The sequence below is a fragment of the Oncorhynchus mykiss genome, chromosome 17 (assembly GCF_013265735.2).
Source record: "Oncorhynchus mykiss isolate Arlee chromosome 17, USDA_OmykA_1.1, whole genome shotgun sequence".
Taxonomy (NCBI): Eukaryota; Metazoa; Chordata; class Actinopteri; order Salmoniformes; family Salmonidae; genus Oncorhynchus; species Oncorhynchus mykiss.
The window spans coordinates 27,931,322-27,952,748 of NC_048581.1; the positions used below are offsets into that span (position 1 = coordinate 27,931,322).

The following is a 21,427-nucleotide window of genomic DNA, read 5'->3' on the forward strand; positions in this document are numbered from 1 at the left end:
TCACAGTATTTTCAATATAGTTATTAACAGCGCTATTAACAACGCTGATTTAGAGGTCTCAAATCATTGAGTTTGACATTCTTCATCAAGAATATGGGCAACATGGAATGATTGACAATGAAAAAAGGTGGGACTGTTGTTCCCAGTTTATAATTTGTACATTTACTATCAATATAGCATTTCAAATAGTTTTCCAGATTGCATTTTGGTGATGCTAGTATTGGATCGCAACTCAATTTGTGTCCCGATGCAAAACCATTCAAGAACCACTGCTTTACCTAAACTAAGTTTTATATGCAATTTTAAACATCATGTCTACCTTTAATGAATTCTGCTTTTTCTTTGGTGATAGACAACAAGGAAGAACCCTTGAGTTGAAGAATTATGTCTATTTAAGTTTAAAATAGCCCATCCACCATTGGTGTTGTCTTTTGCTATGTCTTGAAGCTTATTGTAGAATCAGCTCCACCTGTACAATGAAATTCTAAGAAAGAGACATCTCCACAGTATTTACTGCACAACAAAATATAATTTAATGAATTCACTTGTCACAGTTTGGAACACAAATCTATTTTGATATATAAAATAAAAGGATCCAGGACCCTCCATTTGTCACAGAATAAGGCATGCAGTCTTCATAGAGCTTTGGACATGTAAAGCTACAGGTCATGTTACAGTAGGACTCACAGAGACATTCAGGTCATGTTACAGTAGGACTCACAGAGACATTCAGGTCATGTTACAGTAGGACTCACAGAGACATTCAGGTCATGTTACAGTAGGACTCACAGAAACATTCAGGTTATGTTACAGTAGGACTCACAGAGACATTCAGGTCATGTTACAGTAGGACTCACGGAGACATTCAGGTCATGTTACAGTAGGACTCGCAGAGACATTCAGGTCATGTTACAGTAGGACTCACAGAGACATTCAGGTCATGTTACAGTAGAACTCACAGAGACATTCAGCCACAAGTACACACAGAAGCGCTCGGAGTAGCCACTCTTGTCTTGGGGCCCAATGAACATTTATTATTTCTGCACACAATGCGTAGGTATAGGTGGGAATGAACACAAAACACAACACCTAAGGTATAGTAGTAATTCACATTTATGTAGCAACAAGGTAGTACACTTTAACTGGGGGGGGGGTCATTCAACTCTCCAAGCTCCTCAGAAAAAGTGGTTAGGTGAAGGCGGAATACTGTATTATGTGACTTACTTTTGACATACATTTACACAAAAAAATTGTAGTAGACTATTACATTGTGTGAAAATAGTATGTAGGTGGTGTGTAAAATTCTGACTTTTTACAGCCGTGACTCTTGCTTTCCACCCTATAAACACAGGCCTTTTTGGAAAAGATATATAAAGAGTGTAATCACTATAAAGGAGTTGTTGTATCATTCATTGGATTAAATGTTCAATGGTTCAATTGAGAGTTCTACCAAAATACTATTACTCTTGTAACTCGCATATCCAGTAGAAAGTACAGAGAACTTTTTTTTGGTGCAAAATCCAACTTTTGTTATACAATACACACGTTTTGCACTATATTTATCAGATACTTAAGATAACATGCTATCGAGGAAAATGTACAAACATTTAAATGATAAACCCTTCTGGTGCATTATAAATAAATAAAGGTGAAATATTCTAGTATTTTTACTTCCTTATGCATGCGGACATGTCTCCGGCTGTGAGAGTGACCAGGTGGAGTCACGGCTGTTGGGGCTATGGGGAGATGGAGAGAAGAGCTGTGCGGTGGGTGGAAGAAAAGTTGGAGTAGCAGGGCGTTGTACAGGTCATGGGAGGGGCAACTCATTACGCTTGCTGAGCCGCTTGCTGTGCCTCTTGCGCTCTCTGGCGACAGCCCACAGCTGTGATGAGGGCTGCACCCTTGCCGCTCCCATCCTCCGACAACAGGAAGTTGACGTTACACTTAGGGGCGAGCTCCTTCACTGTCTGGTGGAAGATCCGGGAAAAGCTGGAGAGACAGGCACACATAGTCAGACGAGTATAAGTATAATTGTCTCTTATAGGACATACAGTGGGGCAAAAAAGTATTTAGTCAGCCACCAATTGTGCAAGTTCTTCCACTTAAAAAGATGAGAAAGGCCTGTAATTTTCATCATAGGTACACTTCAACTATGACAGACAAAATGAGAGAAAAAAAATCCAGAAAATCACATTGTAGGATTTTTAATTAATTAATTTGCAAATTACGGTGGAAAATAAGTATTTGGTCACCTACAAACAAGCAAGATTTCTGGCTCTCACAGACCTGTAACTTCTTCTTTAAGAGGCTCCTCTGTCCTCCACTTGTTACCTGTATTAATGGCACCTGTTTGAACCTGTTATCAGTATAAAAGACACCTGTCCACAACCTCAAACAGTCACACTCCAAACTCCACTATGGCCAAGACCAAACAGCTGTCAAAGGACACCAGAAACAAAATTGTAGACCTGCACCAGGCTGGGAAGACTGAATCTGCAATAGGTAAGCAGCTTGGTTTGAAGAAATCAACTGTGGGAGCAATTCTGATCACAAAATGATTAAAAATTCTACTGTAAATTATGATCACAACGGTGAGCAAAAATCCCAGAACCACACAGGGGGACCTAGTGAATGACCTGCAGTGAGCTGGGACCAAAGTAACAAAGCCTACCATCAGTAACACACTACGCCGCCAGGGACTCAAATCCTGCAGTGCCAGACGTGTCCCCCTGCTTAAGCCAGTACATGTCCAGGCCCGTCTGAAGTTTGCTAGAGAGCATTTGGATGATCCAGAAGAAGATTGGGAGAATGTCATATGGTCAGATGAAACCAAAATATAACTTTTTGGTAAAAACTCAACTCATCGTGTTTGGAGGACAAAGAATGCTGAGTTGCATCCAAAGAACACCATACCTACTGTGAAGCATGGAGGTGGAAACATCATGCTTTGGGGCTGTTTTTCTGCAAAGGGACCAGGACGACTGATCCGTGTAAAGGAAAGAATGAATGGGGCCATGTATCGTGAGATTTTGAGTGAAAACCTCCTCCCATCAGCAAGGGCATTGAAGATGAAACGTGGCTGGGTCTTTCAGCATGACAATGATCCCAAACACACCGCCCGGGCAACGAAGGAGTGACTTCGTAAGAAGCATTTCAAGGTCCTGGAGGGGCCTAGCCAGTCTCCAAATCTCAACCCCATAGAAAATCTTTGGAGGGAGTTGAAAGTCCGTGTTGCCCAGCAACAGCCCCAAAACATCACTGCTCTAGAGCAGATCTGCATGGAGGAATGGGCCAAAATACCAGCAACAGTGTGTGAAAACCTTGTGAAGAGTTACAGAAAACGTTTTACCTCTGTCATTGCCAACAAAGGCTATATAACAAAGTATTGAGATACTTTTGTTATTGACCAAATACTTATTTTCCACCATAATTTGCAAATAAATTCATTACAAATCCTACAATGTGATTTTCTGGATTTTTTTTCTTCTCATTCTGTCTGTCATAGTTGAAGTGTACCTATGATGAAAATTACAGGCCTCTCATCTTTTTAAGTGGGAGAACTTGCACAATTGGTGGCTGACTAAATACTTTTTTGCCCCACTGTATCACTGAATTGATGATGCGGATTCATTACAGTTGTACTCAGAGTTCTATTTCTATGATATCTAAGTAGACAAGATGTAGCAGATGTGAAATGTCCTTATCCTCTGACACTAATATCACACGTCATTATGGAAATGCTTCTAATTTCCACCTTTTAACATTTTAAGGAAGCTTTGGATTTAGTTTACTATGAGCTAACGCTGGCTCTCATTTTTTCCCTCTCCCTTCCTCTCTCTCTATCCCTCCATCACTCACTGTGGGTGCAGTTTGTAGAGTGTTCCGTCAACCCCCACAGTGACGTCTAGGTGGTCCAGCCCTCTGTTCTCACGAATCTTGTCCACCACGCCGGCCATTCCGGCTCCGCAGATCTGAGCCGCACGGAGGGACACGGTGCTGCATACCTCCTTGACGATGATACTGTCGTCACATGTGCTGTCCAGACCCAGCTGCTGTAGGATGGCCCTGACCTGCAGCAAGGCCAGGCGATCGCTGGGGGAAGAAAGGGTTAAAGGTCCATCAAGAGCCATTGGATCACTGGATACTGAATAGTTACTTGTGCTTACAGGTAGGCCTAATATTGGTTACAGTCTCATGAAGGTGTCTATCATATTCTTATGTGTTTGTAACAATGTAGATGCAATTGTTGTAAACAATTTGTAATTGTATTAAGTGTTGGTTCTCAACACCGTAGATAATCTCTGTACATCCCAAATTACAACAGGATTCTTATGCACACCCCCAGGTGTATATCCTTAGTTAATAGGGTCAAATGTAAGTACAGCGAGATATTTTTTAGTTTAATCACATGTTCCCTACCTCTCTATCTGGGACAGGAACTTGGTCTCAAAGATGCCTCTGGTCTTCAGCGTCTCAGAGATCTTTCCACGGAACAGGAAGCCGCGCTTGGTCAGGTCAATCAGGATGTTCCTCACAATTTCTCCCAGGTACATGCCGCTACACATCTTCTCATACCTGAGACATGGAGTGAAACATACCCAAAATGTGAGGCATATAACTTAGTTATTTAGTTTGGCCCATCTTTCCTCAGGGAACATAGTACAGTAGACCATCGATGACTCTTAGTCTAACATACCAACAATCACAACCAAGCACCATTTTATTTTATGGATAACAATAAAGTATTTTAGAGTCAATAAAGGATTCTGGTTCAAATACGATAAAGTACAGGTGCATACTCAGGCCATTAACAAAACACTCAGGCCAAAAAAACAACAACCAAAAAAAAACCAATTTCAGCCATTTACTAGTTTGGCTGTTCAATTGTCACCTCTGTTTGCCCTCGTTGAGTGAGTTCTCGTCCACGGCGCAGTCGTACTGCGTCCTGATATCGTCCAGGCACCCATTGTCCCCGAAGGCGCCCCACTCCATGTTGACGCACATGCGTCCCTCGTTCCCCTCCACCGTCTCTATGTTCCTCATCTCCTCCATGTAACACGCGTTACTGCCTGTCCCTGTTAGAATACACGTGACATCCCAGGTCTTAGGTTTATAATGCACGTGACATCCCAGGTCTATAAATCTATACAGTATTACATGAATTGCGGATATACTACTTATTACAATGTACATTACAGTAAATTATATACAATTTGGTATAAAAGTTTTAGCCATTAGCGTTGTATCTAATTTCATCAACTTATTTTGCATTTGATAGAAAATACAAGGTTGTGTTAATTAAAATAAGTAGTGGACTGTATACCTGCAATAAGTCCAACCTCACAGGTGGGCTCTTCATATGCACACGTCATCATTGTTCCAACAGTGTCGTTCACCACAGCTACCACATCCAGATCAAACTCCTACACATACACACAACACACAAACAACATTATGAGTTGAACAGTACATTTGAGTGAGTTTAACTATACATTTTCTGCTTCACCCAATGCTTTAAATAGTAACCTCATTCGTCGCCTTAATTTACTGTCACAACCAGAAAACAAACCTCCATTTAGAGTCATGCATCATGTTGTAAAGCAAAAAACATGATATTATTTTCAGTGTGAGTGTTGGTGTGTACAAATGGTTATTTCTCAGTTATTTCTCAATGAATTATCCACTTTTCCCCCCTGGAAATGTTAGTGAATGGCTGGTTCAACTGAAAGATGATATCAGACATGGCAACCTTTCAAATAGCACTCCAAGAACAATGCAACCCACTGACCCTCCACACATTCATTATTATGCAGAAGCTCAGACAGGAGACAGACAGGCATACACATACATACACACACAATTGACAAAAATATATCATATTCCCATTCCCATTTGTAAAGATCCAGATTTTTTGTTGTTGTTGCTAGAAATATAAACTCGCAATTTGGTCACAACAATGGTCACAACAAACACTCTCAAGTTCATTTGTCTTATACGTTTCCTTTAACTATTTACAGTCATTTTTGCATTCTTGTTTATTACAATTTTCCCATGTTAATAACATGCTATTTAAACAATTTCCACACCTCTGCATTGCGGTAGTCCTGGAAATCCAACCCTAGGCAACACAGTGACTAGGGACTGGTTTCAGTAATTGACTCTTTATGTTATAGATTAACTACGTCACTACCTACAGTACATCGATTAAAAAAAAGCAATTATCTTGGCTCTCCAACAAATCATGAGGCAGTCACGCCTGAACGTCGCGATTCAAAACCAAAACTTGCAGGAAAAACCTTTGCAGTGGTTTTAGTTAAAGTAGTTAAAAATAACCAAAGTGATCTCCATCTTGCTAGCCAACATTTAGTATTTTTTTATTTTGCCAATATTTAGTATTTTATTCAAGCCAATAAAGTAGTGACGTAGGTAATTACGTACTTCCTCTATGCCAAAATAGTCCATAATTGAAACCAGGCTCTAGTCACTGTGTTGCCTAGGGACAGGTTTTCGAGACTAGCATTGCGGCTCTGTTTTACCTGGGTTTTTTTCCCGAATCAATTTGCTCATTGACATTCAACTAATACTTACTCCATCCTCCATCTAAAAAGGTGAAATTGATAAAAAAGATACTGAGAAACATGTTGGTGTGTGATTTGGGCTGAGAACCCCTCAGAACAACAAGTCCAGAATGACTGAAGCACATTGAGTATAACCGAGTTACTGCAGCACGTCTGAAAGTTGCCAATGGAGACATTGCATATGCTACTAGCATATGCTCCTAATGCTAACTTAGCATGATATGCTATTGTTTTATTTAAATATTGTGGTCTGGCATTTTGCATTGTTGAATAAATTGAAACATTGTTACTTGGGATGGTATCAGTATTTCCAACCGCATAGAGTGATTTATTGTTGATAAATGGTGTTATGAATGAGATCAACCTTTACGTGGGGTGTTAAAGTTGATGGTGACTGAGACAGTGTAGTGGCTGTTCAGTTATGGCGCATGAGTGTAATGACAGTTCCACACAGTATTGCCAATTTAGCGATTTTGTTACTATATTTAGCGAGTTTTCAGACACCTCCAGCAACTTGTATTGATAAAAGAGCCTAGCAACAAATTCACTACTTTTCAGGCTGCCTTTGGGGAGTTTTCCCACAAAGGATTTCTATGGTTTTGATAGCATTTAGCGACTTTTCCCACTCAAACTTTTCTCCCGCAAAACATGGGAGACGCTGTCTGTGCAAAAAAGGCACTGCAATGGTGCACAGATAGGCAGAGAAGCACAAGGGGAGGGGGTGTGCAGTGGGAGAGGTGGCGAAAACGCTATGTCGGAGACCGCAGCTGTGCAGGGCAAATTGGTGCTGTGACTTCGTCATGGCAACGGCAAAACGTCACCCAGCGACTTCTAGCAACAAATCAATGAGCCAATAGTGATTCTCACTGAAAAATTGTTGGCAACTGGTTCCACACCAGTTATTTGATTCTACTCTATGGAGTTATATTGTGGGGAGGTGTTACATATTATCACAGTGGTGTGACATAAGGCGTGGTGTCCAACCTCACCTCTTTCCTCTTGATGCCCTCCCGGAGAAGCTCCACCACGTCTTCACCCTCACAGTCTGTGCATTTGAAGCCTTTGGTCCAGTTCACAAGGATACCCTGAAAAACAGAAAAGGCACTTTTTGGTTACGCTACTATCACCTAGAGCTGGACGATATGGCCAAAAATCCATATTGCGATAAATTGCATGAATTTATGCGATAACGCTAAAATAGAACGATACATTTATATATATATATATATATATATATATATATATATATATATATATATATATATATATATATATATATATATATATATATACATATATATATATATTTATTATAATGTACACCATCATTTTATTATTACACACACAAAAAAACTAAGATGTATTGTTGTAGCGTCAATTGTCCCATTAACAATCACCCATATTAGCAAACTTATAGAATTTCAAACTTCACATTTCTCTAGTATATGCTACTTATCACAATGAACGATATCAGCAAAATGCCTTCGGTGTCAATAATTTTAAGTTTATCGTCCCAGCTCTACGATCACTTAATACATTGACTTGATTTTCAGTGCATCCACATATTTTATAGTTACATTAGACACGACTATCACTCAGAACGATCAATGAAATATACTGTGAAATGCGAATGTTGATCATAATTGTCAGTGAGAGTGATTCCATTTTTGGAGGATCTTGCGTAACAGGATATATTTTGGGTTCTCATCCAGGGTAGATGTTAGCCAGCAGATAAACTACTCACTGCATCCAGGCTCTTCTGGTGGCAGGGGAAGGAAAAGGTGAAGCCCAGAGGCAGACGGGCACTCTTCATGCCCATGTAGTCCAGGAAGTCAGAGATGCAGTGCACAATGTGGTCAAAGAGCTGGAGGAAACGGTGGGAAAAAACGGCTTTAATAATCATACGCTGACTGATGATGTGCTGACTGTATTTATTTCAGTGCAGACAGAAATACATTAGACTCAATTATTTGGACATTTGAAAACGGATGAATCATAGTTCATGAATTGAGACCGAATCTAATGGCTTTTGGCTAATGACATTTAGTATTTTCAGCCATTGCTGTACCTCCTCTCCCGTGCCCTGCATGACCTCGATGGGAATGGCGTAGATTTTGTTGTGCATCTCCACTGTACGCCTTTTCCCACTACGGATCTTAACCAGCAGCACCCGGAAGTTTGTCCCTCCCAGATCCAGTGCCAGAAAATCCCCATTTTCTGTAACATGAGAGCTGGCTTATTAGCTAATGATTTTACAATACCATACAAACTACCACTATTTCCATAAGATATTCTCATGCTTCAAATGTTAATTCTCATAGTTCTACCTGTATGAATTGCTTGAGGTCAGTGACATTCATCTGCTGTTCAGATTAGGCAGGGATATTGGGTAACGGTTCAGTAAAAACAAAGGGATTCTAACATGCAAATGCCCAAGGATTATACAAAAAGTACAAAAAGTAGACCAATTATGAAAGCACTGAAGCTTTTAAACTTTTGCAGGGGTCAGTCCCATTTTATTCCCTAACGGTTGAACAAGGAATTCCTCTATGGAGGTGTAATTGAATTCTTGATTCGACTACAATTCAGATGGAACTGATTCCCGCCAACTGTGAATAGTGGTGAGAAGATATATTAATTCCGCATTTAAATCCTTCCTGCTATCCATCCATCCATCCTTCCACAACCCCTCCTGTTGGTCACCTGTTCCGTCAGGCGTGCTGCGCACGTAGGTGGGCAGCATCTTGACTGTGGCTGAGTCGTGGGTCTTTTTCCCCAGGCCGTTCTCGATCTCTGTCCTCATCCTCTTCTTCACCTCCAGCAGCTGGGCTTTGCTCAGACGGAACTCGGCCAGTGTCTGGGCAATCTGGCGCGTCTGGTCGGCCAGACGGTACGCTACCGCCGTCACCATGGCAGCACCCTTAGCACTTCCGCTCTCGGACAGCAGGAAACGGACGTCAGAGTCGGGCACCAAACGCCGCACCGTCTTGTGGAGACGCCGGGCATATCTGCAGAGAGAGAAGGGCGGATGAATGGAAGAGATTACAAGCTGTTTGGATTTTTGTATCAAAGTCTAGTACTTGTCAGAGAAATGTCAATCTTGATATGTTATTGCATCATCACTTGTGGTAGAGACCAGCATATTCTTTGACACCTGTGGCTATTTTGAAATTCCCTTCTGTTCTCTTATTGTGTTCTTGCACAGAGGAGGTCCTATCAACCTTCTGCAGGATTGAGTACTCACTGAGGGTGCATCTTGTACATCGACCCATCAATGCCCACAGTGGTGCGCAGGCGGGCGACTCCCTTGTTGTCCTTCAGCCGAGTAAGGATACCTCCCAGTGTAGCTGCGATGAGGTTCGCAGAGCGGAAGGATACGATAGTGCACACGTGTTGTACGGCAACACAGTCCTCTTGAGAAGGCTCCACCCCAAGCCTCGTTAGAATCTCTTTGCATTTGGTCAGGCCTTCCTTGCTCCTGTTATGGGGAGAGAGAGGTCAATGGCAAGAATTTATGTAGTGCATGAGCTCTACAGCTCACTTAGCCTCAAATAACTTTTCATTGTATGTAATGGAGGTCATATAGTCCACAAAAACAATGAAGTTGTGTATATTTTCCTTGGAAGAAACTCCATGGTTGACCTCTTACTTCTCAATGGCTGAAACATGCTTCGTTTCGATCTTCCCTTTTGTCAGAAGCTCAGGGGTTATCCGACCCTCGAACAGCAGTCCCTCCTTGGCCATCTTGACCAGGATGAGGCGGACCAGCTCTCCCATAAACATCCCGCTGGCCATTTTCTCAAACCTTCCCAGACACAGACACAACAGAGACACTGTCAGTTTATTTTTAGGGCTTGTAAACAAATACACAGCTTTACGTTCTCTGAGGATTTATTGTTTTGTGACATGACTCTTCCCAGAGATTTTGTAAATACCTGCTTGGGTTGAACAATGTCTACACTGTTTTCTGTTTTATCTTGGCGGTGAGGGTGGCAAGCCCCTGGCCTGGAGCCCTATATATTTATCACTTGTAGTGATTTTTAACTGACAAATTGTACCGTAATTAGCTTTAGGTAATAAGTCCGTTATAGCAACAACTATCAACATATATTCCACATAGCAGTCCTGAGTTCCATGCAGGCCCTGCTGTCTTGACTTACAGCTGTTTCCCAGGGTTGAGGGAGCCTCGGTCGATCTCCCGGTCAAATTCTGTACGGAGGTCCTCCAGGGACCCGTCGTCCCCGAACGCCCCCCACTCTGTGTTGATGCACATCCTGCCCTCGTCTCCCTCCACCAGGTCAATGTGCCGCAGCTCCTCCATGTAGCAGGCATTAGTACCAGTACCTGAAAGTACACCCAGCCTAGTAAATAACCTGTCTGGAGCACTACGGCAAGCCACAGGAGAATGCTGTGCCGCAAAATGGGCATCTGCTTAATTTTCACTTAATTTTAGAATTAACATGAGTCTACAATGACACAACCATTCTTTGCCATACACTTTTGAGTGTATGCGAACATACATGTCTTGAATGCTGTGTATCCTCACCTATGATAATGCCAACTTCACATCGTTGATCGTCGAACCCACAGGTCATCATTGTTCCGGTTGTGTCATTGACCACTGCCATGATGTCAGCTTCATAGTCCTGACAAATACAATATGTTTTCTAATTCTCTTCCAGTGGAACACGTGGTAATTCAATTATGGTTAAGAAATAAGAAAACTCACCCCTCGTTTCTTGATGGCCTTGTTCAGAAGCTTCACAACGTCCATGCCTTCTACACCACTCACTTTAAACTTCTTTGTCCAAGTCACTAAGACGGCCTTTAACAGACAGCACTTTCTTTAATAAATCTGTCCTATGACCACCTAGTGTTAGTCTTAGCTAGTGTTAGCTGGTGTTGACTGGTGTTGGCTAGTCTTAGCTAGTGTTAGCTAGTGTTGGCTAGAGTTGGCTAGTCTTAGCTAGAGTTAGCTGGTGTTGACTGGTGTTGGCTAGTCTTAGCTAGTGTTAGCTAGTGTTGGCTAGAGTTGGCTAGTCTTAGCTAGAGTTAGCTGGTGTTGGCTAGTCTTAGCTAGTTTTATCTGGTGTTAACTGGTGTTGGCTAGTGTTGGCTAGTCTTAGCTAGTGTTGGCTTTTAAAATGGCTTTTAAAATGAGGATTTTGTCCCCCAGGCAGGTACCACCCCCGCAGTTGTATACTCTACAACACATATGTCAGAGTCAAGGCCCGCGGGCCACATCCGGCCCGCAAGAAGGTTTTTTACGGCCCCTGGGATGATCTTGATTTATTATTAGAACCGGCCCGCAGCAAGCCGGCAGCCCGCAGATCTTTTACACGCACCAATACTACATTTCCCACAATGCAAAGGTGACGCACCGAGCAGTAGGCTGCTTCATTTCAATATTTATTGGCACAGCAGTCGTCAGCATCACAGTAAAATTAACTTTCAGATACCCATCAAAAATGGCAAAACGGAAGGTGGATACTGAGAACCGGGGGTTTCAAACAAGGTGGGAGTCGGAGTATATGTTCACGAAGGTAGCTGGAAAACCTGTGTGTCTTCTGTGTGGAGAAAGTGTGGCGGTACTGAAAGAGTATAATCTGAGACGACATTATGAAACGAAACACGCGGACAAAAACAAGAATATGGACATGGAACAAAGGCTACAAAAGGCAGAGGAATTAAAACGAGGCCTCAAATCTCGACAGGCTCTGTTCAAAAAAGCCAAATCACAAGGCCAGGCTGCTGTCAAGGCCAGTTTTATTTTGGCAGAAGAGATCGCTAAATCAGCCCGGCCATTTACGGAGGGGGATTTCATCAAAAACTGCATGATTAAAGTTTGTGACGAAGTTTGCCCAGAAAAAAGGCAACTCTTTTTAAATGTGAGTCTGAGCAGAAACACCATTGCCGAGAGAGTAGACCAGTTGTCCATCAATCTAAAAGAGCAGCTTGTGAAAAAGGGAAAAGATTTTATTGCATATTCCTTGGCTGTGGATGAGAGCACCGACATTTCTGACATTGCCCAGTTGTCAATTTTCATCCGCGGAGTGGACTCCAACCTAAGCGTGACAGAGGAGTTTTTGGCTTTACGTCCTATGCATGGCACAACTACGGGGCATGATTTGTATGAAGAGGTGTCAAGATGTGTAAATGAGATGGAGCTGCCTTGGGAAAAACTCGTGGGTTTGACAACCGACGGAGCACCTGCGATGTGTGGACACAGGAGCGGACTGGTGGCGAAGATACGGGAAAAGATGCAAGAGGAAAACGCGACAGGTGAGCTGACAGCTTATCATTGTATCATACACCAGGAAGCGTTGTGCGGTAAAGCCTTGAAAATGGAGCATGTAATGAGCATCATCACGCGCACAGTTAACTTTATCAGAGCCAAAGGTTTGAATCACCGCCAGTTCAAGGCATTTCTGACGGAGTTAGAAACGGAGCATGGTGATTTGCCTTATCACACAGAGGTGCGATGGCTAAGCCAGGGAAAGGTGCTTCAAAGATGTTTCGAGCTTCGTGAGGAGATTTGTCTGTTCTTGGACAGCAAAGGGAAAGACACAACACAACTCCGAGACGAAATGTTTCTGTGTGAAATGGCTTTTCTGTGTGACATTACGAGTCATCTGAATGCAATAAACTTGCAGCTGCAGGGTCGGGATCGTGTCATCTCTGATATGTACAGTACAGTGAAGGCATTTAAAACCAAACTGACTCTGTGGGAGACGCAGATGCGGAAAGAAAATTTGAGCCACTTTCCCAGCTGCCAGACCATGAAAGAGAAGCTCTCTACCAGTGCGTTCCCGAGCACACAGTTGGCTGATAAAATAGGTATGCTTGCCGCTGACTTTCGACGCCGATTTGCTGACTTTGAAGCACAAAAAAGCAGGTTGGAACTGCTCGGTAACCCATTTGCTGTTGACGTGGAAAGCTCACCACCAAACCTCCAAATGGAGTTGATTGACCTCCAATGCAATGATGCACTGAGGGCAAAATATGCGGCAGTGGGTGCTGCGGAGTTCGCCCGTTTCCTCCCCGGCACAATGCCCCAGCTGCGCATCCAGGCTGCTCAAACGTTGTCTATGTTTGGCAGCACATACCTGTGTGAACAACTGTTTTCTTTGATGAACCTGAACAAAACATCACACAGAAGTCGACTTACTGCTGAACACCTCCACTCAATTCTGAGGATTTCTTCAGCTCAGAGCCTTACCCCGAACATTGATGAACTTGTGGAAAAGATGGGACACCACCAAGTATCACCCTCAACCTCAAACAAGTGAACATTACTGTGCAATCACATATTTAGAGTTTTTACTCAGTTCAAGTTTAAAAGTTAAAATTTAATATTTGTTTTCACTGCATGTTACTTCTCCTTAAACAAAGTGTTGTTTTTGATTAATAGATTTTTGCACTTTATTTTTTTGTATTTCAATCCAATTATATTTTAAAAATATTTCAGTTGAGTGGATGATAGAAAATTGCTATTATTGTTTTTTCTTTGAAGTAAATTTAGCCCACTTTTGCTAAAATAGAAAATATAGTCTACTGATGGTGCCTTGAATACCGGTTTCTTTCATTTAATGTTCATGTTATGGGGATATTTATATAAAGGAAATTTGTCTTTTGTGTCTGTTGAAAATTAAAGATTACTGACAGAGCCATAAGAAAATATTGCTTTATTTATCTGATCATATTGTAATATATTTGTTAGGTTTTCAGTAGGTTCAATTAGGTTCACTAGACTATATGCGTCATTTAAAAATTTTTCAATGAACATTCGAACAGTCCGGCCCTCGTCTTGTAGCTGATTTTTTTATTTGGCCCTCCGTCCATTTGACTTTGACACCCCTGCTCTACAACATAACTGTGCAAACTCAAACCCTAAAAGTTGTCTTATACTTAAATATAATTAAACCAATTATGCCATTTATTGTGGTTTCTCAACATCTCAAATAAAGCATTAAAACATTATAAAAGCATACATTATTGGAACCTCTTACCTCATCCAGTTTAGTTTGTGCACATGGGAAGGAGAATGTGAATCCTACAGGGAGTTTTTTATCCTTGATCTTTTGCTTCTCCATGAAGTCACCAAGGCATTCTGCGACATGGTCAAAGAGCTACAGACATAAAAATAACTTGCATTGAGGAGTGAGACAGAAGCACGTAGTTATACAATTACACATAATAACAGTAGCAGCAACCCAACCCTATTGGCTTGTCAAACCCCTAATTAACAATTTAACTGGTTTGAATTGGTAAATCATGATGGTGGCCAGCAGTTCTTCATGTCAGTCCTCTACTACGACCACTCTGTAGGCCTATAGGTTACAGTGTGGAATGTTTTTTTTGTTTCAACCAATTACAATTGATCTCTCTTGTTACAGAATTGTTGTGGGTATCACGTTACTGTTGCCAACTGCCCTCTCTCCGGGAGTTTCAACAGTCAACAGATGTCAACAGTGTAGTGATGGGGGTCTTGATGTCACACCCACTTCATAGGACAAACAGATCCATACAACAATATTGAGTACCTGCTTTTATACAGAGTTATCCTTATTGTTTGACCCGGTGAACCTCTGATGTGAGTGAATGAGACTTGAGGCAATGGTCTGGAAGTGTTTGGGCAGTTTTGAGGGTGTTTTTTGTTGTGTTTGAGTTTGTTTTGTTGTATTTTGGGGTGTTTTGTTTAGTTTTTTGGTGGTGTTTTGTGGTGTTGTTGACCTGTGTCCCACTCCCATGGATAATGTCCTCAGGGGTCTCGTAGACTAGGCTTTCCATCTGAACCGGCTGCTTCTTGTCTTGTGTCACCTTCACGCGCAGGATACGGAAGTTGGAGCCACCCAGATCCAGAGCTAAGAAATCCCCCTTTTCTGTCAGATTGGAGAAAATAAAATAAAAACACAGAAGAAAATACATGAACAATATTACCTATTTTCTAGTGTCTTTCAAGCAGCGTGTTACTTTCTACAAAATTCCTTTTAGGTGAACTGAATTGATTGCCTGCCAGGTGCTATATGTCAGGATTATGTCATTCTAGGAAGAGAGACAAAATCATACTCTGTCCTCAAAAGGTAAAGAAAGGCCTGTTTATATTGATTGTATATATCAAGCACCAAGCTGTTTGTGTACTCCAGACACTAAGCTGATCTAATTACACTATCTGTCTGGTGTTGACCACAGAGCATTATCACAATCTGTTCCCTTGACCTGTCTGGAATGAAATGTCACTGAGCTGTATTGGATGGAGGTGTGTCTGATGGCCTACAGACTAGACGATGGCTCCATTTGTAGCTGCCATTAAAGCAAAGTAGAATTCTATCCTCAGGCTAACTAGGTAATATTCTGTTATAACACTGTTATAGAGTACTGCTGTTCCATCTAGATTGTAGTTTACAATAAAGGGCCTGCAGTTAAAAGAGTTCTCCACTGTTGATATTCATCTTTCCTTACTCTGTAGAGAATACCATCACAGAAAATATATATCATGTGTTGCTATCTTGTTGATCATGGCATTGATGGCTTGTGATTGGCCTGTGTAATTAAGTAAATTGTTTATAATACTTTTGCACACATCTCACATACTTGACACATATCAGTTGTCAGCTGTCACCATAGCCTCAACTTTGAACTTTGACTGAATCCCCCTTCCCAGACCACTTCATGTCCAGTGGCTGAAAACTATGGCTATTTATAACATGCAAGATGACAGGGAACTGCTCACGGCAGGCTGGCTTTATGATACGACCCCTCTGCAAGGCTAGCCTTGTTGGACCTTGGGATTTACTGTCCACAGGCCACTCTGTTTACAAACAAAGATAGGCCACCCTGGTCTATGCATAGGTTGGATGTTTGGAGTAAACCTCTTGACAATGCCCTCTACTATCAGCAGTGGCCTCTACAATCAGCAGTGGGCTCTACTATCAGTGGCCTCTACTATCAGCAGTGGCCTCTACAATCAGCAAGTTCAAAATAACTTTCTGACATTTTATTATCAGGCAACATTTTACATTAAGTATTTTCCATCCTCTTCTCCAAAGTAGTAACTTTATGCTGGGAAGATTGCCTGTTGACATTCAACATTACATTTGTTAATGTAACCCAATACTCTAGTTATTTATTAATGAGGGCTGGGCATTTTAACTGATGTTGACAGACAATCAGCAGTAAACAAACAAGGAAACAAACAGTGAACTCATCTCCTCTTTTTTCATGTCTTAAACTATAAATCTTACCTGTAACTTTAAATTTCATCTACAACATATACATTTTATATACTATAAACTGAACAAAAATAACTCCAACTGTCCCCAATAAACCCAACTACCCCAACGGTGGACCCCTGCATCATTTTGCATGAGCTCAGTGTCTCTGTATCTAGCAGTTGAATGATCAGCGTCAGTGATATTAAATGTTATCATGCACTGCTATTGCACAGCTAATCATACTGACAGCCCATAGACACTCTAGTGGTCACAGAGAGCACTGCTTTGCTCCTGGGCTCACAACAATGGCGCTATGTGGCCATATGACCTGCCAAGTTGAAATACAGGGGCCACACAGTACACACAAAAAGCCTAATGGCACAGAATGGCACAGGCCATTTAAAATACCTCAGCACATTTTTGCAGCACAGATAAGCTGCGAGTGTAGTGTGCTTTAAAGTGCTTACAGTATAAACACTATTTTCAATGTAGAGTTAAAAGTGCTTTTACTAGAAGTAGCCTGAAAGGACATGCCAGTAGATATGCAAGCTGCAGGTCCAAATGGGATCCATGCCATTATCTTATGATTATGAATGTATAGGTTTTTTTGTAATGCAGAGAGGCAGCTAACATCATCAGTTTGGATTATTTCCAATGTACAGTGGGGCAAAAAAGTATTTAGTCAGCCACCAATTGTGCAAGTTCTTACACTTAAAAAGATGAGAGAGGCCTGTAATGTTCATCATAGGTATACTTCAACTATGACAGACAAAATGAGGGGGGAAAATCCAAAAAATCACATTGTAGGATTTTTAATTAATTATTTTGCAAATTATGGTGGAAAATACGTATTTGGTCACCTACAAACAAGCAAGATTTCTGGCTCTCACAGACATGTAACTTCTTCTTTAAGAGGCTCCTCTGTCCTCCACTCGTTACCTGTATTAATGGCACCTGTTTGAACTTGTTATCAGTATAAAAGACACCTGTCCACAACCTCAAACAGTCACACTCCAAACTCCACTATGGCCAAGACCAAAGAGCTGACAAAGGACACCAGAAACAAAATTGTAGACCTGCACCAGGCTGGGAAGACTGAATCTGCAAAAGGTAAGCAGCTTGGTTTGAAGAAATCAACTGTGGGAGCAATTATTAGGAAATGGAAGACATACAAGACCGCTGATAATCTCCCTCGATCTGGGGCTCCACGCAAGATCTCACCCCGTGGGGTCAAAATGATCATCATCACAAGAACGGTGAGCAAAAATCCCAGAACCACATGGGGGGGACCTGGTGAATGACCTGCAGAGAGCTGGGACCAAAGTAACAAAGCCTACCATCAGTAACACACTACGCCACCAGGGACTCAAATCCTGCAGTGCCAGACGTGTCCCCCTGCTTAAGCCAGTACATGTCCAGGCCCATCTGAAGTTTGCTAGAGAGCATTTGGATGATCCAGAAGAAGATTGGGAGAATGTCATATGGTCAGATGAAACCAAAATATAACTTTTTGGTAAAAACTCAACTCGTCGTGTTTGGAGGACAAAGAATGCTGAGTTGCATCCAAAGAACACCATACCTACTGTGAAGCATGGGGGTGGAAACATCATGCTTTGGAGCTGTTTTTCTGCAAAGGGACCAGGACGACTGATCCGTGTAAAGGAAAGAATGAATGGGGCCATGTATCGTGAGATTTTGAGTGAAAACCTCCTTCCATCAGTAAGGGCATTGAAGATGAAACGTGGCTGGGTCTTTCAGCATGACAATGATCCCAAACACACCGCCCGGGCAACGAAGGAGTGGCTTCGTAAGAAGCATTTCAAGGTCCTGGAGGGGCCTAGCCAGTCTCCAGATCTCAACCCCATAGAAAATCTTTGGAGGGAGTTGAAAGTCCGTGTTGCCCAGCAACAGCCCCAAAACATCACTACTCTAGAGGAGATCTGCATGGAGGAATGGGCCAAAATACCAGCAACAGTGTGTGAAAACCTTGTGAAGACTTACAGAAAACATTTGACCTCTGTCATTGCCAACAAAGGGTATATAACAAAGTATTGAGATAAACTTTTGTTATTGACCAAACACTTATTTTCCACCATAATTTGCAAATAAATTCATTTATAATCCTACAATGTGATTTTCTGGATTTTTTTTTCTCATATTGTCTGTCATAGTTGAAGTGTACCTATGATGATTTAATTACAGGCCTCTCTCATCTTTTTAAGCGGGAGAACTTGCACAATTGGTGGCTGACTAAATACTTTTTTAACCCACTGTATATATTGCTGTACTTTATTAAAGAGATTGAAGGCGATATTAATTAAGCATTTTCCAATTCGTAACATATCATCCGAATTGCAGGAAAATTATTATTATTATAATTTTTTTGCAGGATGTAATATATCATATGAAATGTATGACTTTGTGCAACCCGTTTTGGCTCGTGAACCAACTGAGCCACACGGAACCACTATTGCATTGAAGTTTATTCTGTATTGACTTGACACTTTACCTGATCCATCAGGGATGGACCTGACAAAGGTGGGCAACATCTTGACGGTCGCGGTGGTGTGGGTGTCGCGGCCCAGCCCGTTCTCCAGCTCCCGCCGGAACCGACACTTGATGTCATGCAGTGTCTCGTCAGAGAAACGCATAGAGTAAAGGTACTTGTCGATCTATAGACCACCACAGGAAAGAATGGATACAATATGTTATGATGATATGTCATCATGATACAGTATATACGAAGATTAGGGTCTTGAGTTTTACTGACCCTAACTATTATGTATCGTTATGATACTGTATATTACTCAACCAATGATGGAGTGCAGGTAATTAGCAATATGAAGACAGACAGACATTACAAGTTGTTATATTATTCCAGAGTGCAATGGAACACAATCCACGGGGAACAACTGGATAGGATCCACAGATTATTATATAATCTCTTGCAGTGGCATTAGTATTCACCAGTCGCTATGGGGATCCAAAAAGAAGAGCTGAGCTGAACAATATTACTGCTGTAGAGCCGATAGCTCGAGAATGATTGTCCTGATATAAATAGCATTGTGCAGGCTTCACATAGAGACGAGTATGTGTGTGACGCTAGTAATTAAGTAGTAGTAGGCTACAAACGTTATGAAATGCACACTATCAGAGACCATCTGTTTTCATCACAATGGTAAGTATTAGTACAATTTTGGGGCATCAAAAAAATGTCATGATTAAGATAATTTAATATTTTGCTGAATCAGCCCTCATACAGGTCTTAATCAGGAATGTAATGGTTAACTGAGTTTATTCCCAGGGGCCTTAACATTTTCACTGCTGTGGTGAATCACACATTAGTAACTAGCTACAGTACTAAGGGCACGTGCACATGCTGCACTACACGTCACGTATGACATCACAAATCCTATCCCACACTTTGTCAGAGAATGAGCCACTCTGTCTTTACTCAGTCTCTAGGGGATGTCACACAGGTCAAGTCAAAACCAATTAATTTATTAATGTATAATGTGTGTCCTGAGACAACTAGATTATCTGATGCTTCTCTGACATCTACATGTCGTGCCTTGTTTCTGTTCTGATCTGAGGTCAACATCTGTCTATCACTAACGGGCGTGTCCCCTCCTATCCACGGGAATGAACGAGGGAATTGATTTGGTTACAGGCCTAGTGTCAGGGGAGGAGGATGGCGAGGCAAGGTGGGGTTTGGCACTTTAACCGTTTCCATGACGATGGAGAGGGAGAGACCGAGAGAGAGAGAGAAGAAGAGGGGGAGGGAGAGAGGAAGTGCTCACAGCTTCCTTCTAAGCAGCCTCTAGCTCACAGACACCTGTCTGCTTCAGAGGCCCCGGCAACAGACGCCCCGGAAACACTCCTTAGTGATGAGAGGGGGGCTAGCATGCACTGCATCACGACCACCACCAGCTAGCCCACCAAGCTGGCACATCCTAATCTCAAGGACACACCGTGTGTTTATTAAAAACTGCACACTCCTGTTCCAACACTTACTCTAGACAAGACTAACCACTCATCAATATTAAATCAGATGTCCATCATGGCTTCCCTCCCAAAGCTCCATCCTCGCCCAGCCTCATCACATGTCCCAGAGGCATATTGATATGCAGATAGCATCAACCATCAACCAGTGTCCATGACTGTCAGCAGCGTCTACTCTTGCAGAACTGACCCATTCTAGAGGGAAGAGTACAGTAAAAGTGTTGTAGTCACTCACCTTCTTAACCTGGTCATCCTTCAGCTCAGTGAAGTAATATGCCAGAAGCTGTGCCGCTATCATCCTGCCTGCACGTATGCGAGGGCTGTCAGCAACTGACGGACGGAGGGAGGTGAGAGAAAAGGGAGGAAAGAACAACCGATTTCCAAGCTCTCTCTTGTCCTTCACTGATCCCTTCTTTATTCTAATGAGGAGGAAACGCAGACCTGAGCTGCCCTAGTCCCCTTTGAAAATAATTGTGAGGTAAAAGTGCTAGTAAAACAGTGAAGAAGAAGAAGCTGTGCCTTGGTTGCACACACATAGGCACACACACAGTGTCTTGTCTGTGTCTCAGTGCTGTGGTGCTAGCTCTTCTAGCTGCTCCCTGCTAGCTGCCTGTCTGTTGGTGGATGCAGTGC

The 21,427-nt window shown here is 42.0% G+C and overlaps 1 protein-coding gene across 1 annotated transcript; it reads right to left on the reverse strand.

Annotated features, from left to right (window-relative positions):
- Positions 1-509: 509 nt before the first annotated feature.
- Positions 510-21,427, reverse strand: LOC100136279 (hexokinase-1). Its single transcript, XM_036949561.1, has 18 exons — positions 21,030-21,427; positions 19,302-19,464; positions 15,312-15,460; positions 14,588-14,707; positions 11,308-11,403; positions 11,125-11,224; positions 10,739-10,922; positions 10,228-10,383; positions 9,823-10,056; positions 9,282-9,586; positions 8,647-8,795; positions 8,323-8,442; positions 7,568-7,663; positions 5,324-5,423; positions 4,892-5,075; positions 4,420-4,575; positions 3,859-4,092; positions 510-1,989 (listed from the first exon to the last, which is right to left on the reverse strand). The coding sequence occupies exons 1-18, from the start codon at positions 21,090-21,092 to the stop codon at positions 1,827-1,829; spliced, it is 2,772 nt and encodes a 923-aa protein (XP_036805456.1). The 5' UTR covers positions 21,093-21,427; the 3' UTR covers positions 510-1,826.